Genomic DNA, 27,739 nt, shown 5'->3' with positions numbered 1-27,739 from the left:
AAATAAATAAATAAAAAATAAAGGGGTCCTGCCTTCTTCTTGGCAGCCTCCATCACTGGTCTTGTATCCTGACACTGAGCCAGAGGGTTGTTGTCTTAATTTTTTTTTATTTTGGTAAAATATACATAATATACAATTTACCGTTTTAACCATTTGTAAGTTAAATGCAGTGGCATTAAATACCTTAAAATGTTGTCCAACCATCACCACTATCTTGTTTCAGAATTTCTTCATCATCCCAAACAGAAACTGTGTTCATTAAATAATAACTCCCCATTCCTCCCTCTCCTCAGGCCCCGATAACCACCCTGCTACTTTCAGCGTCTGTCAACATGCCTGTTCTAGGTACCTCAGATAAGCAGAATCACACAATATTTGCCCTTTTGTGTCTGACTTCTTTCACCGAGCATAATATTTTTCAGGGGGGACATTGATTTTTAATTGCATACTAAGGGAGGAGTTGCATTTTATTGAAAAAAAGTCAAATAGGACAGGCAGTTTGCCATGGAGATTCTTGATTTCTAAACTTAAAATGATTACATCCATTATAGACATATGGAGGTTCTTAATGTACTGAGGCAACCCAGTGTCTTTACATAGGTGTTTTACAGTCAGTGGCTAATTCTCCTGGTGTCCCCCAGAGGCGTCTCTATATTTTACAGTCAGGATATGAAGTCGCAGGGATGCTCTGGGGATTAGTTAAATGTGTGTGGCATACTTTGCTGTATAAACTCACTCTCTAGAACTAGTTTTTGCTCCCTGCTCTCAACTTCCACAGCTTTTACTGTCAATCCCATTCATTTAGCACTTAGCATATGCTTGTTAGTTGTCTTTTTCTGGATATACCCTTGAAGGCAGGAGCCAAGTCTCATCCCTCTTTGTTTTTTCAGTCTTGTCCATAATAGCAGCTCCATCAATGTTTGTTGATGTTGGCCCCCCTCCCCCTTCCTTTTAAGTGGAGCTGGCAAAGCAGTGCTTTACATTCAAGCTCTGGTTAAACAAACTGAAGGGTTTTCAGGGTAAAAACAGAAGGAAGTCTTGTGTGGCAGGAGAAAAGGGAACACCTAAGACGCTTAGAAGATCTGGGCAAAGACGAGGTAGCAAAAAACCTGTTGTTAGTCACAGGCTAAGAAAGTGACTCACAGGGGGCCTGGTCCACCATTAAATTCAGGGCCATCCTCTGCTGTGCCACAGCAAAATTCAAAATTGGAGATCGGCAATGCCCAAGGCAGGATTTGAGGAGGGAGGGGAAACATTAAAGGAATTAAGTGTTTTAAGGGTTTCCATTGTATGAAGGCCCGGTAGCTGTGGGGGAGTCAAGTTTGGAAAAGTCTCTGGAGGACAACTTCATGGCTGGGGGAAGGCATTCTGCAAACAAAGGCACCGGGCCTTTGCTACTAGGATTTGTTTCCCAGCCTCTACTGTAAGGGCAAAAGATGGGAAGTGGCCTCAATCACCTCTCAATAGGGGAGTGAGCAAAAGAATTTGGGCACATCTAGACAACATCACAGTGGACTCTCATGAGAAAGAATGAGGTAAAGGAAGTTATCCTGAGATGGAAGGATATTTAAGAGACATTCCTGAGTAAAGAAATGCAAAGTGTGTGTGTGTAAATAATATATTTTGAAGGAGTTCCCTTCTGGCATAGCGGGTTAAGGATCCTGCCCTGTCGCTGCTGTGGCTCAGGTTGCTTCCGAGGCACAGGTTTGATCCCTGGCCTGGGGACTTCGACATGCTTCGATTGCAGCCAAAAAAAAAAAAAATGTTTTGAAGATTACAGGCAAGCAAGGAGAGAGGGGGAGAAAGGGATTATAAGAACAGAGTGGTCTAGAGGAACTATTTATGGTCCTACTTTCAGTACTGTTTTCATTTTACCACCTGCATATTTTACTTTTCCCCCTTTAATAGCATTGTTAATTTTAGCAAATGTTTCATTGCTATTCTGATCAATAGCAGTGTGCACAGCATAGACCTACCCTCTCCAGCTCTGCTGTTCCCCCCTCCAAACAGGTCTGGAATAATCTCTTTTTACTTCACAAATCAGTTATCTCCACGTTTTTAACACTCAAAAATATGACGTTCCCCACGAAAAATCACCCAGATAATTTCACCTCACACATAAACTTAATCATACCAAGAATCCATTTTTGCCCATGCTCTTGATTCTGAATCTTTCAACTCTGCACACTGAGACTACACCATTACTTTTCCCCCACTCTGTTCTATTCTGGGATCCTGTTCATGGTGAGATGGTATTTCCTTTGAACACACTTTCTCTTGCATACATTGGTCCATGGCCCCTCGGAAGCCTCACGTTAGGCAGGCTTGAACTGGGTGTCACTTTCTCACTGGCATGAATTCATTAAAATAGCTCTCCATTGTCAGAGCCTTACATTTAGACTTGCTTCCTGCTTGTAGTGTTTTCTAGGAAATATGGATCTGTAGAGAATGGTGGTTTCCATGGTAAATGTTCCTTCATATTTGTTTTCTCAGGTTCTCTTTGGAGATACACAGTATGATTTCCTCTTTCAGGACCAGTACCACAATAGAGTTAGGTTGTGGTGCCACTACAGAACGGTTTTAAAAAGAAATCTCATCTACCCTAGTTAGAAAAGGAGTAATTTATTATTCTAACCTCAGGGAGCCGTCATATCCTTTCCCAAACCTGTAGGAAAAGAATTGACTTTTTAAAATAAACCTACACACCTTGGCTATGAAAGCTTAAAACAGATGAGCAGAATATTTGATTCCCAAACACTTGTAAAAATCTCCACCAGGTGACAAACACAAGTAGGAACCCATACACGTGCGGAGCGCTTTGTGGTTTACGGAGTTTTCACACACAATTCATTTTATTTTCATATACCAGTGCCATTAAGTTAATAGGACACATCTTATAGCCTTTTATTTACAGATGGGAAAATTAAGGCTCATAGAAATTAAGGGACTTAAAGTCACACAACTAGCTGATAAGTGCTTGAGTTCGAAGTGAGTTTTTCCCTTAGTTCCAAATTCCAGGTTATTCAATTTCTTTGTGGTTTCGTTTCCTGGTTGTAAAATGGTTGATTTTCAGTGTCCTGAGCGGCTGTTCTCAACCCTGTGTTCTTTAAGCAATACCAATTTTTCGCAGCCTGGAAATGTGAACGCCACATTGACACTTCTCGTACTTTTTTTCCTCCTCTTGGGCTAAAGAATTAGGGAGGAAGAAAAGTTACCTATTCCCAGAGGGCCGAGCAGTGCCACAAAGGTGTACTAGAGCCGGCCAACACTCTATCGCACTCTCTTAGGAGACTGAGAGACCAAGCGTCTCATCTTTCTTTCCGCAGCAATAGCTGGGGAAGAACCGAGAGCTAGACAATAGCCGCTTGTTTAGTTTTATTAATTTTGAGGGCGGGTGGGACAAAAGGATCGGATCGACGACGCAAGTGACCAATCGCAAGCGAACCCTAGGCCAGGAGTCGCCAACCGGGAACTGCCAAAGAATGGTGGGTGGGACTTACTCCTCCGGGCCGGCTCCGCCCAAGCCGGCCCTTCCTGCCCGCCCAAGAGGCGGAGGCTCCGCAGAGCCCCGCCCCCGCCACCCTAGCGGCCAGCGCGGCCAGCCGCGGGAGCGGGGCGGGGACGTAGGGTGGCGCGGGGGAGGAAGGGGGTGGCTGGGGGAGCGGAGGAAGAAAGGAGGGTGTCTCGCATAGTTGCGACCTGGGTGGGGGCCTGCTGGTCATAGGAAGCAAGAGGGGAAGGAAAACGGAGGAGCGCTGCTCCTTCCTGCATTATTTTAAGCAAGCTTTGCCTGAAGCTGCTTTTCAGCGTTTCTATTATTTGTTTTTCTTCCTCCCGCTGTGGGGCGGGGAGCTGCACTGGTTCTCCCACGCGACTCCGCTGCGCAGTTGCCGTACACTATTATTGGAGTCTTTGCAAAACCCTTTCCTTCCTCCCAGTCAGTCCTTGTGTAGACTCTCAGGGGTACTGTAACCGAGTCGAGCCGGGTTAGTGGAAGGACCAGAGAGTGCAACCCCGGCTTTCGCCTAGCGGCCGACCCTGGCGTTCAATTGTTTGAAACTTCCCCGCCCCCTGGCTCCGCCTCTCCCCCCCCCAACCCCGTCCAAGCTACTCCCTTCCTTCTTTCCCCGCCCTCTACTCCGCCCCACTCCCTAGTCCACCTCCCCTTCCCCCCCCCTCTCCTGGGCGGTCCTTGCCGCTCACCGCAAGAAGAAAAGCCACCCATTCGTCCCCCTCCCCTACCTCCAATCCTTTGCCCAGGAGCTGCCTTGATCGCAGTCACGCCCCTTCCTTCCGAGGAGATTTCTGGCTGCCCAAGCTGGTAGACCCCCTGATTTATTCCTCCATCTCCGCTCCCTTTCGCCTCATCTTCTCTTAGTTCTCACCGCCTCCTCCACCCCCACCTCCAGTCTGTCTCGCCTCCGACCATCCGCTGCTCCACCCTCCGGCCCGGTATCCTGCTTGTCCACTGCCACCAAGGAGAGCCCGGACCGAGCAGCGAGGAGGGGAGCAGCCGGGAGTTGGGGCTTCCCTCCTGCCCATCCCTGGCCTCCGGCCTGGGACGGAAGCCTCTTGAGCGAGCAGAGTCGTCACCTTGTCTTCGTTGCTTACAGGGGTAGGAGACGCGTGGTTACTTTTCGCGGGGATCTGGGGCAGGAATCCATGGTGGCATGAACTTGATCGTAACCTCAGCATGAGTGAGTCAATCTAGATGCGTGTGGGGATGCCTGTGTGTTCTACTTTCTTTGCAGCTGGCCGCGAGTTTTCCTGGATGTGCAGCAAGTTAAATAGGTTAAAGAGTGTGCGCTCCTTTCCAGTCCCACAAAGATGCTAACGGGTACCACCACTCGATGGTACTTTTACTCTCTTGCTTCCTGGGGTCCTTGTAGGTCTCTAGGTAATTAAGCACAAAAGGAATTAAAGACCAGAGGGAACTTGAGGTCTAGTAGGATTTAACTCATCAGGAATGTCCAGGCTTATCTCAGATTGTTAGATGCTTACTCCTAAATGCTTGGGGTTGAGCTGGCGGCTCACACTCCCCTCCCTGGGGGCTGTGAATTCTTGAAGTTAGTCTGAAGTGATCTACAATGCTACACTCTTTTAGGTATATATATATATGTGTTTGTGTGTGTGTGTGTGTGTGTGTGTGTGTGTGTGTGGTGAGGAGGGGGTTGCCACTACAGATGTTAGTAACTAGTTTTATTGGATCTTGCAGGTGCTTGAGGGTCCCAAGCCTGGGTCACTATATGATGGTTCTTCAACAGCAAGATGGGCTTATCAGTGTATGAAAATGAAAAGAAGGCAAAAAGTGAGAGGGAAAGTGACAGTCTTTTATAGACTGAGCTTTCCCTGGTAAATTGCCGCTAATAATAATATAATAATAATTTGCAGCAAGGGACTAAATACAATTAAATGAGAGAGGGAAGGGACAGTTTGTGAGAAACAGCATTCCAATCTCTAGCATGCATTTTGGAAAGAATTTTCTGACACCTTGGAGTGTCTAATTTAGTTTTCCTTCCTCCTCCCTCTCCTCCCCCACCCCCATAAAGAGTGGAAGTTGGGAGGCAAATTAAAACTTTTAAAAATATAACCCTCTTCTCCCATTCAGAAAGGAAGATAATTAGTCACCATAATCTTCAATAATGGAGGGCTCAGGGTATTTAAGTCTCCTTGAACTAGGCTTTGTGAAAAGTCCTTTCTCAGGACAGCCTTTGTGAAGCTTTCTCAGTTAGACCTTTCAGCACCCTCATTTAGTAGCTAAGAATAGTTTGAAATACCATTTTGGAAGTGGGATAAATCTTTACCCATCTCCCATCTACCTCCTATTGAGTAAGCATGGCAAACTCATAAGAATGGTGGTGCTTGAAGACCTATTACCAAGAGGTCCTCAACGCATTGCTTATTTGGGAACATATTATTTACTTATATTTTTACCTAATTTCGTTGGTTGATTTTAATGGGGGAAAAGAAAGCAGGAAGGAGTGAAGGAATGCTACAGGGTGACAATTTTAAAGGCTATCATATTTCAGATCGGCTGGGAAGGAAAAGTTGGCCTGACCAAACTAGATTTTATAACTGGCCTGGGACATTTTAATAGCCAGGTGGTTGTAGAGTAGTTGCATCTATTTACAGATGATAACTCAGGTTCCAGCTATTCTGTATGGGTTTATCCGGTGTCATTTGCAGACACTTTCTGGCACTACCTCATACCTCATTTTAAGATACTTCTTTCTTTGGAAAAGTCTGTGGCTCCGTAAAATTGAAAGTGCTTTTTCTTACTTCATAGACAAGATACGAAGTAAACCTCTGACCATACTTATATAGAGAGTAACTTTTACGTGAGAAATTGCGGCTCTGTTTACCTATTTAAAAGATTTTCGAAGGGAATTTTAAAGTTCACATTCAATACTCTTTTGGACTTGGAAATTGAAATCTCATTTCCGGTTTATGAAATAGGATTTATAGACTAATGAACCCTCCCCAAGCATTTTGTGTGGTTGCTTTTTCTGAAGTTTTGTAAAGAACGAATCAGTCTCTTTCTAGAATGCCTTAAGAACAGTCTATTCAGAAAGCAGAGGGATGGATGCTATGACCTTGAGGTCCCATTGAGTGCCAGAATTCTAAGTGGGTACATCTGCTTCTGTGCCTCTCCTAAGAGCCCTCTCCCAGGGCCCGCGCCTTCTTTAAAAGGGTGTCTTTGTAATTAAGCAGCCTCTCTCCCCCATCCCCCTTTCTTCCTTTGATCCAGCTTTTTAAGGCCTTTTTTCCATTTGGAGACAAGAGGAGTTTCTCACACTCTCCTACTCCCCTCTTAAGATTTCTTTTCTTCCCCCCTCCAAAAAAAAGTGCCCCGAAGTTCTCAGGATGGTTAGAAATTGTTTTGTTCTATTGGGGTGGGGGTGTTACCAATGAAGAGGTGTTGAGGATATATTCCCTCTTGAGAAATGTTTGTGACCAGGTAGCCTCCTCCATGGAGACTGAGCATTTGGAATGCATGAGAACAGTCTATTCTTAGGGACTGTCTGGAAGAAATTGTCCTTTGCACCCATTAAGCCCAGCTTAAACCCACTGAAAGGAGTGGAGAGAGGTGTGTGTGGTCGTGGCTGAGCCTTTTAGGATGGTAAATGGGTAAATGTTCCCAAATCTCCTATTACATCACCTCTTTCCCCCATGGATTCAGTGGGTTTGGAGATCTGCTTGACAAGTTAATTAGCTTGGGACTAAACCAATTTGTTTTGAATTGTTCTCCATTGATTTCCTGTCCCCAGGAATTTTTGTTGGTGGTTTACTATGACGTGTTGTCTTTAGTCTTGCTTACTTCTTCGTTCCTTGCTGCCTTTTGTGGACTTTGGTCAAAAATTTAGGGTCCCACCCCCAAGTCAAAGGTTAGAATTTGGTCCCAGGAACTAAAGGGGCATTAAATAAGCTGCCCATACCGCATTACTCTCCTCCATGGTGGGCTTCTGACCCCTTTTAACACAGAGAAAGAAGGGAAGTCTCCCCTTCCACACACAACACACAAAATCTGAACTAGAAACAAAAAGAAAAAAGGAAAATAGGAGGTCATTTGCTTTATAAAAGAATCCACTATAGTTTTCTTTGAAAGAACTAGCTTTCCTAGTTAGTGCCTTTGAACTATGGTATGACTTGGTATGTAAAAATTCTGGGACTGCTCAGAAACATATTTATTGCATAAAGGAAGGCATTAGAATTTTGTTGTAATGATTATTGCCTGAATTGAGTGAGACCATTATTTGGCCTCTGAAATCTTTTTGTTACATGGCATGGAGTTAATTGTCTAAATCATTCTGGCTTGTAATAATGCTGGCCACATTTAGTCCCAGCCTACATCCCCTTTTAGAAGAGAGCTAGTATGACTTTCTGGAACTATATCAGACTTTTTGGATTTTGATAAATCTAAGGGTGGGACTCTATCCCAGAGAAGTAAAGGATGTAAATTCCAGTTATCATACTTGAATAACCCAAGGATCCAGAACAATTTTTCAGATATTCTGTTCATGTATCTAGCAAGGCTGTTGAAAATAACAGCAACTCATGCATTTTAAATCAAAGAATCCACAGCAAACTTTCCTAGTGAGTCTACTGGTGAGAGGGACATGGCTCTGGGCCCAACTCTAACTCAGTTTACCAGCCTTTGCAAGTTTCCTCCTCTGTAAATTGTGTGGGATTGGACAGGGTGATTTCGAGAACCAGTTTTCAAAAGTTTATGGTTCTCTTCTTAGGTCTCAGTTTCTGGTGTGAAAGTGAATGATTCCTACTGGAATGAGGTGCAACAGTTGTTAGAAATACAATCATGCACTCACCTGGATGTAAAAAAAAACAAAACCCAAACAAACCCAGTAAGGATATATCAATATATCAATCTAAGTGCATTGTGTTTTCTATTTTAACAACATATCAAATTAAAAAGCTAAGACCCTGGCCCAAACTTCATCAAGAATCCCATTCTCCTAACAGATCACCTGCTTTCATTTTTCCTAGTTCTTTTCAAGTCCTTGTTTTTGCACTTACATGGATTTTACAGAGTGCTGGTCACAGAAACGTATGATGTTCCTTTTAAATCAGACACAAGGGCCCACCATGGACTTAGCTTTGTAAACCTATGCGAAGGAATGAAGTCAGAACCTGACTGAGAATGTAGGAGCAATCACATATGTTTGTTCCTCCAGTGCCAGGAGAAACTAACAGATTTAATAAGTAATCCCTAAACCATTTCTTTAATTTAGAGGTGTTTTGTATCTAGCAAGCCTGTTAATTCTTCGCCCTTAACCTCCTGTTACTCTTCCCCCATTTTTGTAAGCAAAAAGAAAAGTAGCGTTCACTGTTTACTTTGTCTAAATCATTAGCGATGATTCTTAGATCACTGTATCATGAGATCTCAAGAGAGTACAAATTTGAGTAAGACTATGAAATCTACTGAATGAGAAAGGAAAAGCAGGGAAGCGCATATTTTTTTATAGCTTTGAAAGTAGTAGGTTTAAATTAGAATAAATAATAGCAAGGAAACTAAGGGCCTTAGATAATTAAATGAAAGACATGTAGGTATAGCAGGGTAACCCACACATAACGGGTTCTTCATTTTTGCTTCACCATGTAGAGTGAAAGTTCATATATATGGTCCTTTAACTTTCCTTTGATAATGAAGATATAACATACATATGATCTTTAATTTTGGATGGACTCATTCCTGAAAACCAGTGGCTCTTCATCCATTAGATTAAATTTCATTAACCAGAATTATGGGTTTATAGTACTTAGAAAGTACCGAGTTAATACAGGTACATTGTTTATGTGTTCATGGGGAAAATGCAGAAGGATATATTTGCTAATATCTCCTAATGGGATTTTTGAAAATCTGCTTTTTTTAAAAAAAAAAAAAAAGACTCCATAGACTTTACCGGACATGTGTTAAGTCACTTTTACTATTGCCTCAACTCCATGAAGTATCATTAGACTGTGTGACTTGAAGCCAGCCTCTGGGTTTCTCTGCCCAACCCTTTTTCTGACTTGCCATGTGACCAAGGGTAAATGAATTAGCTGCTCTACGCTTCAGTTACCCTTCTGGGAAGTAAGGATATTAATATTTCACAGAGGTGTTTAGGTATGCTTCATATCGGGCACATGTTTCGAGGTCATTGGATGGAAGGTGTCTGCATGATGGCAGAGCAGGCTTATTATAGGGTCCTGAGCAGGTGTTCACTTTTAATGAGCTTTGCTCTCTTATAACATACAGTGCCCTTTGGTGCCTCATTCCCTTGCTGACTATAATTGATTGTCCCAATACTTGTATTATTGACCCTTTTAGCTTTTATTAAAAAAATTAAACATTTTCATCCTATATGGTAAGTTGAAGTTCTAATAAGAGGACTCTAGCATCTGCTGGGGTGATGAAAAATAACTTCAAAAAGAGACATTAGTTGGAATGTGCCATAGAGATCAGTGAGTTCTTCAAAGCCCTTCCGAAAAAAAGGAGTAAAGAAAATTTCTGCATGTATCTGTCTCTGTGTGTGTGTGTTTTAAGGGAGAAAGTTTTGAGTAATATTTGCTTGTGACACATACTGATGATAGCCAGTAACTGAAACCCAGCCATCGTAGTGTTTTATACACAGCTGGTTTTTATTAATGATGGAATATTTATGCTTGCTGTATAATTCGTGGCTCATTTCCATGCGTATGTCAGAACTTAAATACCCCCCAAAGCAACATTAAGATAACATTAAATATAAATGTGGCCAAGCTAGAAAGGGTGGAGGGGGAGGGTCCTCTTTATTCTCTTTGCTGTTGCTTCGGATCACAATAACTGCCCCTCAGCTTTAGGCATTGATGCTGATCTGTTTTTTTTCCCCTTTATATATCCCCTAGCAAACTTTACATTTTGATCCTTTTGATATGGACAAATGATCTCCCCCTCCTTCATAATGCAGATGAAACTGATGTATGTGTTTTTTAAGAGCATATTTTCCCTGCACATGCTTCTCATTATCCCAGAGGCCTGGACTCAATCAGTAAAGGAGCAGAGAAACCACATAATTGAAAGGAGAATGACGGTGGTGCATACTTGGAATATTTGTGGGAAGGAGATTGCTGACATCAGAAAATGTAGTGGCCTGAGTGTTAACAGCATTGAAGAGAAATAGGCTTTCTGTGTTTCTATGCATTGAGAATTATTTTTAAGGGGATAAAAATATGGGCCAGGTTTGACATCCTTTTATGAAGTTGCCCTGGAAACTTTCATGAAGGTTGTTATAGAATGGTTCAATTAAAACCTTCCCCATTAGGAAGCTAATTAGTACATCACTTACTCATTTTGGTTGTTTTCAAGGGGCATGGATTTGCATTGAATTAATGACATTCTTTTCTATGTGATAGCAAACTAAGATAAAAATCACAGATGGGGAAAATTATTTAGATTACCTATTTTGAAGAAACCTAATTTCCTCGTTATTACATTTAGGTTTTCCATTCAGATTTTTCTCTCACTCTCTATATATACAGTGATTGCATTTTAGTTTAGTAAGCTGGTTTTACTTTCTGGATCATGGGCTGTAAACCAAAGCTTATTAATTTGAGTCTCCCATATGAACTGGAGAAATATGATAAATGACAATAAACCATTTTATTAAGGTAACATTTGGGTATTTTTTTTCTCCTACAATTAGTTTCTCTTTGCTGTGTGAGTGTGTGTATGTGGGGGGGGGGAAATTGCTTTTTTTTTTTTTTAAAGCAAACAAATTTTGGAGCTAAGAAAATTTTGATGACCCCCTCCCTCCTTTACCCCTTAGAACTCAAGCTTTCAGTTAGGCTTCCATTAGGACAATGTGGTGACTTTTCCCACGTGGTACTTTCTGGAACTAGGCTAAGGGGTTCTTCTTTGGCAGCCTGGAGGAGAATGGTTGTGATGGGAACCGGAGTGCAGGATTTCTAGCACTTTCTACCAGTGTACTCCATCTTATTTAGGGGAATGAATACTTGCTCCTGAGGGGTCAAGGCCATTTACAATAGAATAAGTGCTCTGTAGCTAAAAATGTAATGAGTCTGCTGTGGTCCTCCTTTCCCCATAACTAGTAGGAGACAGTCATCCTGTACACATATTCTCTGGGGCTATACCCATGGCATGTGCCTGCACTAGTTCTGGAGAGTAAGTGGAGAAGTTGGCTGGGTTTTCCGATTTGTAGTTTGACTGATTTCACCCTAGCCCTTCCTGAGAAGATAGGGTCTAGATTGAGTTTTGCCGTGGCAACTCAGTCAAGACCAGTTCCTGGAGCTTGCAAGTCAGAGGGAGGAGGAGCCGCTGCCTTTGGGGAGTGACTCAGGCCCTTTGGTATGAAGATATGAAATGCTGGCTTCTGTCCATGCACCTGCTGGATGCCACACCTGCAGTCAGCACCTGAGCCCCACTCAGGCACAAAAACCAGACTGAAGACCAATGGGGCTCCCTTCAAAAGGGATACCACAAAACAGGGAGTTCCCAGTTATGTTAGTGGAGCACCACTGTGAGTTACTACTTTGAGCCATTCCACTGTTGGTATGGGGAAACACCTTAGATATTTTCTTATAGGTGCTGCGCACTGGCTTGCTCAAGAGACTGTTGGAGTCCTGAGGGAATCTGCCTTCCTAATTAATTTCTCCTGTGAACTGTCCTCTTCATAATTGGAGAGTCAGTTCTGTAGAAGTTTGTGTCTTGTAATCCAGCACAGTGCGGGAACTCACAAGACTTGGGTTCTGATCCTGGCCGCACTGGTGAGCCAGAGTGAAACCTTGGTCAAATTAATTATCATTAGCTATCTGTCCTGGACTTAAGCTTCCCAGTTGTAAAATGGAATTAATCACACCAGCCTTTATTTCCTCACAGAGCTGCAGAGAAGGACAAATAAGACAACAGAAGTGAAAGAGCTTTTGTCTCCTTAGAAGAAAGGCTGAGAAACTTAAGGTAAGAGTATTATTGTTACTGTTAGTCTATTATCTTGCATTCCTTTTCTTCTCTTTCTGTTTCCTCTAGCAAAGTCTTTGGAAAGTAATTTCCTCAAAATGCATTTATCCAGCATATTTTATGTACCAGTTAATGTTTTAGGTGTTCGGAAGGATACAAGAGGAAAATCATGTGCCCAGCCCATGCCCTCTCAGATCTTTCAGTCTAGCAACTTCCATTTCTGGCTCAACCTATTACAGTGGTTTCTTCCTGGGTACTTAAAAGCATAAAAGACAAGAATTAGCTTTCTTTTTTCTCTCTGCATTGCAACCAGGGGCTTCTGTCCCTGGAGCAGTGTACCACAAGGTCTAGATTGAAGGTATATGAGGGAAAAGCCATGCAGGAAATAAAGGAATTGCTCTCTCACGCCCACATTTGCAAAGTACCTGACCTTTGAATTATCACTTTTTTCAGGGGTCTGTCCTTACTTTCATCCTTAGTTCTGTTCTGTCCCTACTCCTATATGATCTGGCCCGCTCTCTGACCTTAGCTCTTATCCATTGGTTAATAACTCCCAAAGATATAGCTCAACCTACATTTGACTCTTCTCTTTCCAACCTTCCCAGCATTGGTTATCAGATTCCATGTCTCCTACTCAATTCATGGGGTTTTTGTTCCCCTCTGGGAAGCTTTGGTCAAGTGGCCCAGAGTTTTTGCAGAGTCCTCTGCATTGCCAGAGCATTCTTCTCATACCTCTGGTTTCCTATTGGATTGGGTGCCCTCAGCTTGACTGGAAGCACCTTGAGGACTGGACTCTTTTATTTCCCGTTTTTTTTCCACCCTAGGGCCTGTGCAGTGCCTGGCTATAGTAAGTGCTGAATAAACATATGTGGAAAATATGGTGCGATAAGTATTGTCTTAGAGATGTATACAAAGTCCAGTTGGAAAACAGAGAAGAGAGAGTAAATTTTCTCTGTTGAGCAGGGTTGGGGTCAGGGGGAAGGTGGAGAAGGGTCAGGGAAAAATCTTCAAGGAGAAGGTGGAGAGCAGAACAGCCCTCTTCTGAGAGTTCTGACTAAACAGCTCAGGAAAGAAATGCTTGTTGTGTCTGCTCTTGCTAAGCCAGGGGCATCTCTGGCCGTTTGCCTCCCCGGCCTCAGGACTGGATGACTTTTACAGTCGGATCTGCAAATAAACCACTGTCTATAACACACTGACCATTTAAGACAGGTGCCACTTAGTCATATAATATTAAGCAAGGCTGACCTTAAATGTGCCTCCTTAACTGTGGTTGAAAATAGAGGTACATACACAGGCTCATTTGGTCATATATGCTTAATTCTATATAGCCAGCTACCCTTGGAAACTTATTGAAGATTGGTTCTAAAAATGAGGAAATTTAATTCTCAGAATGTAGCAGATTAGGTCACTAGAACTGAATGTCTTCGAGCTGACTGTTGGATCTTTCCAAGGGCAAAAATGAAACATGATATAAGCCATTACAGGCCATGAACCTGTTCTCACCCACCTGATGCTTTTACTAATTAGCTTCTTGGCCGGGTGGCAATTTGGGGCAAGTGCATGCAAGCTGGATTCACAGGGGAGCCCACATTCCACTCTGCCATTTCACAAGCCACTAGGATACTACACTGCTTCTCTTGGCTTCTTTCCCTCCCAGGAGTCCTGCTCGGCCCTGGTGGAAAAATGGGAGCAAGAGAACTTTTCATTAAATGAAGGAGAGATTTCATGGGGCTTTGGTGTTTTGTTAGTTTTCTTTCTTTTTAAAGTGGGTTGTCTGAAAACATTCATGTTCCTTGACCCATTAATTTCACTTCTGGGATTCTATCATTAGGAAATAATCCAAAATATTGAAAGAAAAAGGCTAAATCACAAAGATGTTTTTGTAACATTATTTAGACTAGCAGAAAATTGAAAGCAATTTAAATGTCTCAATAATTGGAGAATGGGTTAGTGAATCTTGATACACTCATTTCATGGACTATTACACAGCCATTGCAGTGTTTGCTAGGAACTCTATGCCACAACATGGACAAAGTGCTTATGATTAAGTGAAATGTAGGATCCAAAATGATATGTACCTTAATATTTCATTGCTTTGTAAATACACAAAAACACATCGAAAGAAAGCTAGAGGAAATATTCTATAATGCTTACAGTGCTTGGGTTGAGGTACTGGGGTTATGAGTGTTTTTTTTTTCTCTCTTTGTTATAAAGATTTGCATGTTGTGCTTATATTACTATAAAATAAAGTAAAAATAAAAGTGGGTAGTATGTCACTGAAGACAGGAGGTTGGTAAAGTGGGCAGCTTCTAGGTATATCCTTCAATTCTTCTCTGTTTACACTCAATCTGATTACATGGACAGCTTCTACTTTTTCTGAGGCAAGAAGAAATGGGAGGTGATAGTGTGATCTCTTCTTCCCTTGGAATGGAATGTGTGTAGAGGGAGATGGGGCTGGTGGCAATAGGATTCTCCTTCTTACTCAGTATTTCACTGCTCATGTACACTTTAGGGTGATTCACCTGTCGCCTATGAACAGGTTCAAGTTGAGTGAGTACAGAAGAGTAGAACTGCCATGAAATTGACCATGTGTTTGAGTTGCCATCTGAGAAACAAATAACTGACACTGATCCTAAGATTTGGAAATGCCAAGGACTTAACTGTGGTTCTTAAAATGATTTTCCAGCCTAACCTAGATAAAAGTAGAGATAGGAGCAAAGAGGTGGGGCCAACTCAAAGCTTGTTGTTGAGCTGGGGCTAGACTTAAATAAGGGCAAGTGCCAAGTGGTATGATGTTGACAAGACCTAGAGCGGGGGCCTGGAAACGTTGGTCAGTTAAGGTTCCTACTGCTAGCCAACCTTCCTGCATTTTGTGGCCTAAAGAGGAGAGATTTTGCAAGGTCCTTCTCCATACTCCTCTTATGTCTTTGAATTTTCCCTCCCGCCATTAACGATTTATTTCCAGTGGAATTGGAAAACTGGTGGTAGCATTAAGCCAGGTTTATAATCTCTTAAAACCACAGTCAATTCAATTTAATAAATGTTTATTAAGCATCTTCTATGTACAAGTTAATATGCTAGATAATATACTGTAGTGGAAGTGTTCTTACCCTGGGAGTAATAAAACCTGCCTTCTGGAGTTCCCATGGTGGCTCAGCAGTAACGAACCTGACTGTTATCCACGAGGGTGTGGGTTCGATCTCTGGCCTCGCTCAATGGGTTAAGGATTCAGCATTGTTGTGAGCTGTGGTGTAGGTTGCAATTGCGGCTCGGATCTGGTGTTGCTGTGGCTATGGTGTAGGCCAGCAGCTGCAGCTCTGATTGACCCCTAGCCTGGGAACTTCCATATGCCACGGGGTGTGGCCCTAAAAAGCCAAACAAACACTCCTCCCCCCCCACCTTCTGGTCCTGGCTTCCACCACTTTTAAGTTCTGGCATCTTCATTTATAGAAAGAGAGGGTTGGACCACTAGATGGTCTCCCAAGAGTCTTTCTGGTTCTGGCCTTTACTTTTCTAAGGACACCTGCATGGAAGACTGAGTTACTAATAAAGGGTTTGAAAGAAAGAAAGAAAAAAAAAACTTCATAAAATTGCTGTACTCTTCTAGAGAAAGACCACTTTGAAATAAGATTAATAACTAACTTTTATTGAGCCTTTAGTATATGCACCAGACTCTGTGTTCAGCACTTTACATAGATTACTTCCCTTAGTCTTTACAACCACACTATGAGGTATAAGCACCATTAGCCCTATTTTGCAGGTGATGAAATGGAGACTTGGGGGCATCAAAAGACATCTGTGAGGTCAGTTAGCAAGCTATAGATCCAGGATTTGAACTTGGGCAGTGTGACATGAGATTCAGGCTCTTAACCATGGTATTTATTGTGCCTGCTCATTATCCATTGAAAGTTTAAGGATAACCTGCAAAGGGACCATGTTTCTTACTTCCCCAAAGAAGCAAATTAGTATCCTGCATTGCAAGACACTTAGGAAAGGTATTCTCTAGGACACTTCAGGCCACAATACAGACCAACGTGAGGGGGCGTGAGAGAATTCAGTAGGCCTTTTTGCATCTCCTTGTATGGGAGGTTTGTGTGTGTGTGTGTGTGTGTGTGTGTGTGTGTGTTTTGTCTGTTTTATGCACAAATACATGCCTATAGATATAGGGAAAACATTGAACTGGCTTCATTCCATTACCTGGAAGTAAAATGATATGAAACATGTTGACCAAGATTTAGCAGAGGAACAGGTTTCCTAGACTTAGAGTCTTCATCCTGGTTGGTAGAGTGAGGGAGGAGCTGAATAGAAGGAGGAAGTAGAAGGGATAGAAAGAAGACCTTATAGGCATATTTCAAAATTTATTTGAAGGGTGGGAATTTGGTCTGCTCTGGCCACCTTTGTAATGTTGGTTTTTTGAGACTTAACTTGGGAAACGTCTGGGCTCTCAACTAATGTGTTTCGTTTGAGCTCATCTTCTCAGGTATACTGGGAGAGGCCAGGGACTGCAGATGGAGTGAGGATTTGGCCTTGCTGCCCTGTGGTCCTTACAATAGAGTCAGATGTATAGATTCTAATTGCATTTTTAAAGAGAGAACCACGGATATCCTTTCTTCCCCTATCAAATATCCTCAGGGACAGTCTGTTTGTCCAGGAGAAACAAGGTTATTTTATTGATTGAGGATGATGTCAGACCCCTGGCAGTGGCGTGATTAAAGCTGTGGGCAGATTAAAGGTTGCAGAGTTCGTACTATTTTAGTTCTTGCACATGAGACAAGGAATCTTTTCCTTTCTCTAATAAATAAATGGAGTAGTGTTCTCCTTCTTATGTGACTCTTAACATGTAGATGAACATAAGTTCTTTAAGGAAATCAGTAAACTGGAGAGGAATCAGCAAAGGTTTTTTTTTTTTTTTTTCTTCTAAGACTGATTTCTTTTCCTCTTTTAAACAGAAACAAAAAAGGCCAGGGGGCGGGGTGGTGGGGAGGGACAATCTGTGTCCGGTTGACATAAAGTGATTTGGGTTTTGAAAAGGATATGGAGGAGAGGGGACAACATTAAAGGAAAAGAGTAAGACTTTGGATAAGTAAAGTTTTCTTGGTAAGGAGCTGGGTGTCAAGAGCAAGCCAGTCAAAATCAGCATGAAGAATCTAAATAGTACTGGAAAAGAATTGTATGGTGGTTTCTCACCAGGGGCTCAAGTTTAAAAGCTTTGGGCTGTTTTCTGTGTGTTTAAATTGGAAAAAAAAAAAAGACAACTGTTTTGTTCAAAATTGGACAATGGAAGCACGGCGGTTATTTACCATAGCTCTGTAACAGCCCAGCTTTGATTCCAATTAGAAGTTGTTCCTCTTTTTTGAAATGAGGGGGAGACACCCTAAAATAATTACCTTGTATATTGGAGATGATTTTGCTTTTGATTGTGATTACATGTTGGACCAAAGCAAGATGGAAAGACAAATTTCCGTGTTTGTTCACTCTCTATCTGTTCACTTTATTTTTGGCAACATTGCAAGGAAATAATGTTAAATTAATCACTGTGTGGTTTTGTGGATTCTTTTTTTTTAAACTCTGATGTTTTGGACATGCTCCCAAAATACAGAGACGCTTGTGTGCTTCCTTTGCATTGCCTTGCTCCTCAAATGGCGTCCCTGGTGCAGATTAAAGGCTTTCCTTTAAGCGTTATGAGTGAGTCATAGCTGAGCCAGGACAAAAAAAAAAAAGAATGTAGATCATGTGCCTCTCACCTAAACACAAACCCCTCAGTTTTATAACCATTTTGTGTGGACCTTCAGGGCTTTTCTGTGGGTCAAAGCGGTAATTAGAAATGAGGACTATCTCGAATCCCTATCTGGTGGGCGTTTGCATCTCGTCTTCTATAATGTGAGTCTACTAGTTTCCTAGTTGGCAGAGAGGCTGAGGCAGTGGAAGTGCTGAGCAAGAGTTGCTGCTGTGTGTGCAGAGAGACAGTCAGCCTTGCTACCCCAGTAAGAATGGATGGCCGGTCGAACAGATGGTAAGCTCTGTGAGGACAGGAATGTAGGTTGTGTGTCTTTGGTGGCCCTCATTTTTTCCAGCATGAGGCTGGCAAATGTCTGGAGTAGCCAGGATTTGAGAAATACCTTGATGATTTGGTTGAAAAGAAGTTTGGGTTTTCTTTGGCCCAGCTGAGCCTGTAGCGGTTAAATCCTGAGCCTCACCGAATGTTCTTTTTTTGACCAAAAACCCACCTTCTGATGACTGCCTTCTCTTCTGGGATGTGCGCCAGTGAGCCTCCCCCACCTGCCCTATTACTGATATATAGCAGTTGAAAGGTCACACCCTAAAGGTGACAGTGGTTATGGCTTTTGTCATCACCTGCCATTCCAACTCAGCATGGAAGCAGCGACTCTTGAGGACTGTGAGGCTCGAACAGAACCATCTTTTCCAGTCTCAGACCCAAATGTTTCCATCCCCTGGAGACTGGCCGACGCCCTGAAATTAGCTGCTGCAGAGTGAGGTTTCTTTTTGTCCTTTTGGAAACAGATTCTGCCACTTACATCCAAGGCAAGCACCTGGGAGGAGAAGTCATCCCTTTAAGGACTGGTTTGGTTAACTGTTGGCCATTGATGGCAACATAGAAACGTTTTTATTTCTCCCTCCCTCCCCCTCCTGACCATTTCAGAGTGACCAGTGGTTGGACTCTTGGCGGCGCTAACCCTGAACCTGAGTGTTAGGGGAGAGGGAATCTGCGTTGCGGTTTCTGGAGCTGCTCATAAGCAAGAATTCCCTATCCTGATCAAGGCTTTAAGCCTAAAAGAAAGCAGAAATAGGTATGGACCATCGGTGTGTGTGGGTCGGTGTGTGTGTGTAAGCCTGTGTGTGTGTGCAGGGTGGGGCGGGTGTGGAGTGGGAGGGGGTGGTATGCCCTTCAGAGTCGGGGGCAGCTCAATGTCTCAATCCCTCTGCTTTGCAGGAGGGGTTTCTAAGTGGGTTTGTTTTAACCGCACATGCTCCCGTTTATTTATTTATTTTTCTTTTCCTTTTTTGAGAGAGAGGAGAAGTCGTTTAGTAGTCATCTTTCCAGTTTCAGGAACCAAAAGAGATTTTTATGTTCTATTTGTCAGCCTAACAGAAAATCCCAATCTGACAGTTTAAATACAAGAGTCCCAGAGGGCCACTGAGAGGGAGGGAAAGGGAACCTAAGGGCAGGTTGCTCTGCCTTTTGGTGTACATTTCCCCAAAGAATATAATGAAGGGGATTTAAAAAGGCCTTTGGAAGGTTAACTGTGGGGTCATGCTGCTCCATAGAACAATTGGAAACCAGGTAGCAGTAATCATGCAAAAGGAAAGGAGGTGACCTTTCTCCATCTACTACACACATCTTCGGGTCACTCCCTGCAAGATTAAAGGAAAGGGGGTCATGTTTCCAGAGAGACTGGAGATGAGTTCATTATCAGAAGAAAGCAGGGCCTGGGAGCCAGGATTCCAAAGTTCTCATCGAGGAACCGGAGGCTGGTTAGGTTGACCTGACTGTGACTTTCTCTGTAACATCATGTCCATTCTCCAATACTACTTAAGATCCTTGGAGGGAAAGTTTTACTATTGAATATTAGTAGTGAATTGCAGTACTGAACACAGCAGAGATTCTGTCCAAAGATCTTATGAGCCTCTAATGAGTTTGTGTATACTCTCCTGTGCAAAGAGAGAGAGGAGAGAGGTCACCTACTACTGATTTTCAGGTGGGAAAACAGAAGAAAAGAAAAGAGGACTCAATTGTCTAGGTTAACCTGTAAACCCATAGCATGATTAGAATTTGAATCTCAAGTTGTCTTACTACTGATAGGTGTTTCACTCAACTCATATCATTTCCCTAGAATTAGGTGGAGTGGGGCAGAAATATGGGAACCATACCCTTTCCAGAAGGATGTCCTTTCTATTTTTCAATATCTAAATGCTATCAGAGGCACATGTCAAATGAAAGAGGGCTTCCCCTTTAAGCTCGTCCTACCCAACAGCAACAGTCACCACAGCAGCAGCAACAACAACAAATTCTCAATGACCATTCCTGGATGGCTGAAAGAGAAACTTTGTCAATAACAGTTGTCCCAAGCCCTTCTCTTGTTAAGCCAAGGAGCATCCAAAGTGGACAATACTAAAAGGATTTTTTAAAAAAGAGCTATATTTCAGAGTTTTATGAGATCAGAGAAAATGATTTGCATCAAGCAGAGATCATTTCTATCTGGTGAAGCCAAGCTCTCTTCACTTTTTACTTATTTTAGTTATGATTTGGCTTTATGTAGCTCCCTCTACATTCTGAACTGCATTATAGATCCTGCCTATGGGGTGATTTCTCCTATGGTCCTGCCCCTACTGCCTCAACCATAAGAGTTGGATTTTTCATTTCATTAGAATACAGAGAGATGAACTTTGTGAGGAGGGACCTAGGAGAATTGCCCTCTCCGATCACCCTACTTGAACACTTCAGGTTTCCCCAGTGCTTTTAGGAGTTAAGTCGAGATTGAATATTTAACCCATGCTAAAAGTAAAAGAGGAAATAGAGGGCTCTTATGCCTCCAAGTTCCTCATCATGTCAATGCTAGAGCCAGAAGTCGCCAACAATTGACCTATTAATTGTAGATTCAATTCTCTACTTTGTTTCTACAGTGGAATCCACACCCCCCCATACCCATTTTCTTCCCCTTTAGAGGAATGATTTATCCATCAACTGGGTGTTAAGCTTCCTGTTTCCCCTTCCCAGGTCAAGGGCAGCCCAGGTGCCCAATTTCTCTCTCTCTTCACAAGGCACCACCAGCAATAGAGATGAGAAATTCTGAAGAACAGCCAAGTGGAGGAACCACGGTTTTGCAGCGTCTGCTACAAGAGCAGCTTCGCTATGGCAATCCTAATGAAAACCGCAACTTGCTTGCCATACACCAGCAAGCCACAGGGAACGGACCTCCTTTCCCCAGTGGCAGTGGGAACCCAGGCCCTCAGAATGATGTGTTGAGCCCCCAAGACCACCACCAACAACTCGTGGCTCATGCTGCTCGACAAGAACCCCAGGGGCAGGAAATCCAGTCAGAAAATATCATCATGGAGAAGCAGCTTTCCCCTCGAATGCAGAATAATGAAGAACTCCCGACCTATGAAGAAGCCAAGGTCCAGTCCCAGTACTTTCGGGGCCAGCAGCATGCCAGCGTTGGAGCTGCCTTCTACGTCACCGGAGTGACCAACCAGAAGATGAGGACTGAGGGCCGCCCATCAGTTCAGCGACTTAATCCTGGAAAGATGCACCAGGATGAAGGACTCCGAGACCTTAAGCAGGGACACGTTCGCTCCCTGAGTGAACGGCTCATGCAGATGTCACTGGCCACCAGTGGAGTTAAGACCCATCCACCTGTCACCAGCGCTCCCCTCTCCCCACCACAACCCAATGACCTCTACAAGAATCCCACAAGTTCCAGTGAATTCTACAAGGCCCAGGGGCCACCTCCCAGCCAGCATAGCCTGAAGGGCATGGAACACCGAGGCCCCCCACCAGAGTATCCCTTCAAGGGCATGCCACCCCAATCTGTAGTGTGCAAGCCCCAAGAGCCAGGGCACTTCTATAGTGAGCATCGTCTGAACCAGCCAGGGAGAACAGAGGGGCAACTGATGAGGTATCAGCATCCCCCTGAATATGGAGCAGCCAGGTAAGAGAGTTCCCTTTCTGTCATTTCCTGACCTCATCCCCAACCAGCTTATGCTGTGTGTTGGGAATCTGGAGGGAAGGAATGGGCAGGTGTTTGGTGTAATAAACTCTGCGATGCATGGCTGGCCCCTAGCTTGATAAATTTCCTGCCAACCTGAATCTCTAGCCTCCTCAGTCCTTATTAGTCCAGTATTAACATTCCTTTGACTTTATAGGTTGAGCGTGGCCCCAGCTGCCTAGTGGCAGGACAGGAGCACAAGTCTTGATTTCAGCAGCTTTTTGCTGTCTGGTCTTCTAGGATCTTCAAGGAAGAGGCAGTGTTCCTCTTTTTGTGCATTATTTAGGCCTTCTTTGAAAGGAAGTAAATGATCTTAATGCACTTTAGTCTGGAACATCCCATCCCTTTCATCTCTTCTCCTCCACAAAACTGTCTTCACGAATTTTTGTGAACAAATCTTCCTGCAGAATTAGTGTGATTCTCTCAGACACTAAACAAACATTCAGATATCATTGTTGGGAGAACTGCATACGTGCAGGTTCAGAATGTTACTAGCCTTGTACTTCCTTGCAGGTCATGAAGTCTAGACTGCTTCATCTTTCTTCCATCAAGAGTGTGTTAGTTGCTGGTGATACTTTTAAACACCTAAGTTAAATTTGCCTCATACCGTACAGAAGTTTTGGTCAGAAGCTAAAATGCAGAAGAAAAAAATATTTGTATGACTTCTATCAACTTCAGTAGGACTCTTTTTTTATATTCATTAATCCCTAAATATGCTTCTGGATTATTCAGGGGCCCATTAACTCATGGCCGTATCAACCAGACCTTATGATTCCATGATTGTGTTCATTGTTCTTATTGTTAGGACTAGTGCCATGTCTACAACCAGGAGTATTTCAGCATATGGGACAGAGGGGACGTTTCAACCTTGGGCAAAAATGATGGCCGTTCTGTGTGGTATTCCTAATTACCATGGTTAATCATGGGTGGCTTTTTTCCATTGACAGCCCCGATGGATCTCCTTGATGTCTGACTTTTTGCCTCCTGTTCCCTTCTCACTCATTTCGGAAAGAGCCTCTTGGCTTGTAGTATAGTGGGTGACTCAGTAGAGAAAGAAGGCAGTCAGGGGGGTGGAGTAGGGTGAAGGTAAGAGAATGCACCTGGCATTTCCTGGTATTTCTTTTTTTTTCCCCACCTCCCGGTTTTTTTAGCCAGAGGCAATTCACTTTGGACTCCACCCCTAACTTTACCAGTTTAGGATTTTTTTTCCTTAACCCAAGTTGATTTCCTAACCTTTTTCAACCTTCTCTGTGCAGCTTTCAAAGGGCAGGAGCTTAACTTCTGATAAGTGGCTTGGAACAGGAAATGGGGTAACGGACAGGGCCCTTCCGGTTTAAATGAGCAAGAAGTCAATTCCCATCTGCCCACTGAAACGGAAGACCCAGGCAGGGTGTTGGTCCATTGGACTGCTTAGCTTAGTGGAAACCCATCCAAGCCAGCAAAATGTCAATGAAGCTGGGGGGTGGTGGTTTTGCTCTTCTCATGAGCATAGAAGAGTCTCTGGGGCTCCCTCCTGTATGTGGATAGGGTGTACCCACTTATGGCCTTATGGGAGGGGAGTATGTTGGCTGGGGTATGGAACAGGATCCAAGCCCCGCCCAGCCCATGTCCCGCCCTCCCAGGAAAGCTATTTTCAGAACTCATTCACCAGTATTGTTTGTGATCTGAAATGACTCCCACAGTGTTTGAAGCTAGTTGGAAAAGCCCTTTGATCTGCCTAAATAAATACTAAGGAGCCCAAAGAGGGATTTTTTTTTTCTTCCCATACTCATTAAACCACCAGAGAAATTTAGCTGCCTATATTTGACAGGAAGATATGTGTATTTTCTCCTCCCTCCTAGGTTATCTGTGGATTGCTCTTCCTCTCCCCAAAAGCAGCAGAGCCGTGCTGATTACCCTCTCTTGAGCGGCACTTAAATACACAGGTTTGCTCTCAGAGTTGATTTTTTTTTTCTTCTGTGGGAGAGGAGTACGTTCAATGAATAATCAAACTGAAAACAATCCTAATCAGAAGATGCTCTTGGTGAATTTTGGGTTGGCAGCAGACAAACCGGCAATAAAATTTTTTGTAGAGCCTGGGGTGAGGGTGTGGCACCTATTGACAAATTACTGGCGAAGGGAGGTTGTTGAATTGCTTTCCAGAAGTGAACCACTTTTAGGTGGTGGCTCCATTTTTCCTCCTTTATTTCCTTTAACCAACTGGCTAGACAGTGTGTACCTTTCCAGGTAACTGTAGCCAGAACTAAACAATTAGAAGACGAAATCCTTAGTTCTTAATCCATAAATTGCAGATCAGGATGCAGAGTAAGCTCTTTGAACAAATTGTCGTTCAAAAAGCCTTTGTTGGCCTTTGGAGGTGCCGTGAAATGCTAGAGATTTGCTGTTCAATTGAACAAAATGTTACAAACAATCTTTTTTTATTACTTCATCTTCCCTATGCCCTCCTCCCTACTTAAAAAGTAAATATCCTGAATGCCCAGAACTCCAGATGGGAAATAAGGCCAGAGCCATCTGAAGAATCAAACATTTTCTGAATCTCTGTCTTTCTAAGTGCCAAGCCTTTTCTGCATCCGGGGTTTATATATTTATCAACTGCTTTTAAAAATTAAATCCTCTCTGTTTGTAAAGCAGCCACCTCCTTTCAGTTGTTGAAATCGTGCCCAGATCTGAGGTTTCTTGAAATCCTTGTTTAGTGGAATCTAAGGGTGACCTAACTCTGTAGTTCAGAGCAGAGCTGGTTGTGCAAGAGAAAAAATCAGGAATTTGCAACCCTCTCCAGGATTCAGAGATTGACCATCACAGAGCCTGGGAAAGGCACAGTTCCTGTGGGGAGAATAAATTGGGTTCCTGGCTGTTGGCACCTGTTCTGGTGAGAGTGTGCGTGTGTGGGCTTGCACACGTGTAGGCCAGGAGTGTACAGTGTGCGTTGGGGGGGTTGGGAGGGGCAGTGTGTGTCTGGGAGTGGGGGGGGGCTCTGGCTAGTGAGGGGTCAGTGTGGAAGTTGCTGGGTCAGCTCAGTGGATCTGCTTTTGCTTTCCTCTAGCGTCTCAAAGCTGTCTCTGGGAAGGATTCCCCCCACCCCCGCCCCCAGCCCCACTTTGGGGAGATGCTGATTTTGGTCATTGGCCTCTGCCCTGCGGAGCAATAGGGGCCTGGGCAGTCTTAGGAAGGAGAAGGATGAAGGGAGGGAAGAAGGGCCAGGGAGGCAGGTCGGGGCTTCCATGGGATCATGTGATTCTATTGTCTACAGGCAGGTTGAGGTTCCTGGTTAATGTGTCAGTGGGGAGAGATTCCTGCTCCTGGGCAGCACCTGGGGAGTGTGCCATGCACCCAGCTGCCACCTTTGTCATTACTATTACTGCTATTGCTTTTCTTGCTTTGTTTTTTTTAAAAAGTTATTAGAGTATCGTTGACTTACAATGTTGTGTCAGTTTCCTTTATTAGTGTTTAATCTGGAGTGTAGCTTTGCTTCCTCTGACATTCTCCCAGCTCTCTCCCTCTCCTGTCATCCTTCCTCCGTCCCCTCCTCTCAAAGGGAAATTCACACGAGTGTTAATATGGTCCTGCTTTTTTTGCGGTGGGCGGATGCTGGAGTCCAGATGGAGTTCGTTGGCTGGAGAGCTCTCTCTCCTTTTGCGACTGCCCAAGCCTTGCTTCATGTTTGCAAACCTGCCAGGGACGGACTGCCTCGGTTTTCCCAACATCACGGTGCACTGAAATCTGCTTCCTTTTCCAACCCCGGGAAACCTGAGGGCCAGCTGCCTTTTCTCCACTTATCTGTAGGCAGAGCCCAGAGTCATGGCCAGGGCCACTGCCATCCTGGGCTTATGTGACTCTGGAGACCTCCTTCCAGGGACCTTGTGGTTTTTCCCTTTGCTGAGGCCCCTGGGAGGCCATCTGCTGCCCAGGGCCTGGAGGGGCCTTGCTGTCTCTAGGCAGGAGGGAGGCCGGTGGCCAGTCTATAAGAGAGAGAGAGAGGTCTGGGTGGCTGACTGGACCCAGGGGAGCTGCGGGAAGGAAGCCCAGTGCAGCACTGGGCATTCAGTCTTAAAAAGGGAACACCTCCCAGGCTTTGGGTTTCCAAATCTTGGCAATGAGGATGAAGGTTAACACAGTCATTTTCCCCTTAAAATTTGATAACTGGATTGGAGAACATGAAATTTTAAGCCCCTCTTTTCTGCCTAAGATATCCGAAAGCCCCAATAAATCTCAGGACATTATACCTGAACTCTAGGAGTTTTTTATATATATATGTACACACACACACACATATATAATATATGAATTAATATATAATATATATTATCTATAGAAATATATGTATTATCTATAGGAATTTATATATTCCTATATCTGTTTTTTTATATATTCTTGTTTTTTTTAATTATTAAAATATAGTTGACTTACAATGTTGTGTCAGTTTCCTTTATTAGTGTTTAATCAGGAGTATATTCTAATATACATATATATGTATATTATATATGTATATATGTATTATATATGTATATATGTATATTATATATGTATATATATGTATTATATATGTATATATGTGTATTATATATATTCTAATATATATTCTAATATACATATATGTATATTATATATGTATATATATGTATATACATGTATTATATATATATATTATATATATACATATATATATGTATATTAGAATAGCTCTTACTTGAAGTGGAAGGAGAACACATAGTCCATTTTACCTCTGAGGAAACTGAAGATCCACAGTAGGCAAAATGGAAAAAGACTCTTCCCCAAATAAGTTGATAAATAGATCCCAGGCTTTTGAGTGCTTTGAGCTCTTGGAAATAAAGGTTATGTATGGTAGCAGCTTTCCAGTTGTAATCCTGAAAACTATGTCAGTTCTTCAGTCCATACAGAGTTTGCCCTCTTCAATATTCAGGAATTATTTCTAGTGACGTATGTATGAAATTAAAAGACTGGGTACGCCAGAGGCATGGATAGGACCGAGGGACAAACTATGGCTTGGGCAGGTTTGAGGGCTCTGGTGAATGTCTGGGTTATTGGGTATCTGTGAGCATGTGTTTGCAATGACTTTGCAGCTGGAAAAAGCGCTCATAACGAGGATCTCTTACAGATAAATGAAGAATACTGAAAACCAAAGTATGTGTGGGAGGGATGTGCTTTAGCATCTGGAATGCCAGTTAAAAGTTAATTGCTCCTGGTGATTTCTCCCAGTTTCACCACAAATTTTATGCAATTTAGTGCAAAGATTAAGTGGCTATCCCCTAAGTAAAATCACTTAACAGGGTCAACCATTCTCATTGGGAGGTAGATAAGAGCTCTGTTATTCCTGTGGAGCTCAAAAATGAGAAGAGCCCAGGATTTTTGTAATTCATTCGTGGCCTCAGGAACAAAATAGGCTCATGCAGATGAAGTAACTTGAGCAAGGTTACACAGCTAGTAAGCAGTAGGAAAGGTCTCCAAACTCTGCTGGGATCCAAATCCTATGCTCTTAGCCATCTGTCTTCCCTGGATTGAGAAATATCAACTGTAGGACAAGCATCCACAGGATGTGGGA

At 43.1% G+C, this 27,739-nt stretch overlaps 1 protein-coding gene across 7 annotated transcripts in view; it reads left to right on the top strand.

Moving 5' to 3' along the window:
- The window catches only part of AMOT (angiomotin), a 65,878-nt gene continuing 42,311 nt past the window's right edge, over positions 4,173 to 27,739 (top strand). The window contains exons 1-4 of one of the 7 annotated variants that reach the window (XM_005673836.3): positions 4,183 to 4,615; positions 12,374 to 12,451; positions 19,113 to 19,260; positions 21,189 to 22,122. In XM_005673836.3, coding sequence (XP_005673893.1) covers positions 21,251 to 22,122 — 872 coding nt within the window. In that variant the 5' untranslated portion in view covers positions 4,183 to 4,615; positions 12,374 to 12,451; positions 19,113 to 19,260; positions 21,189 to 21,250. Of the gene's footprint in view, positions 4,616 to 4,678; positions 4,698 to 5,648; positions 12,015 to 12,373; positions 12,452 to 19,112; positions 19,261 to 21,188; positions 22,123 to 22,191; positions 25,049 to 27,739 lie in introns of those variants that run through there. The other 6 variants (XM_013986340.1, XM_021080789.1, XM_005673837.3 and 3 more) reach the window with 6 other exon arrangements.

Source organism: Sus scrofa, chromosome X (assembly GCF_000003025.6).
Source record: "Sus scrofa isolate TJ Tabasco breed Duroc chromosome X, Sscrofa11.1, whole genome shotgun sequence".
Taxonomy (NCBI): Eukaryota; Metazoa; Chordata; class Mammalia; order Artiodactyla; family Suidae; genus Sus; species Sus scrofa.
The sequence above is the reverse complement of the archived record's forward strand: the minus strand, read 5'-3'. Positions and strand labels throughout refer to the sequence as shown.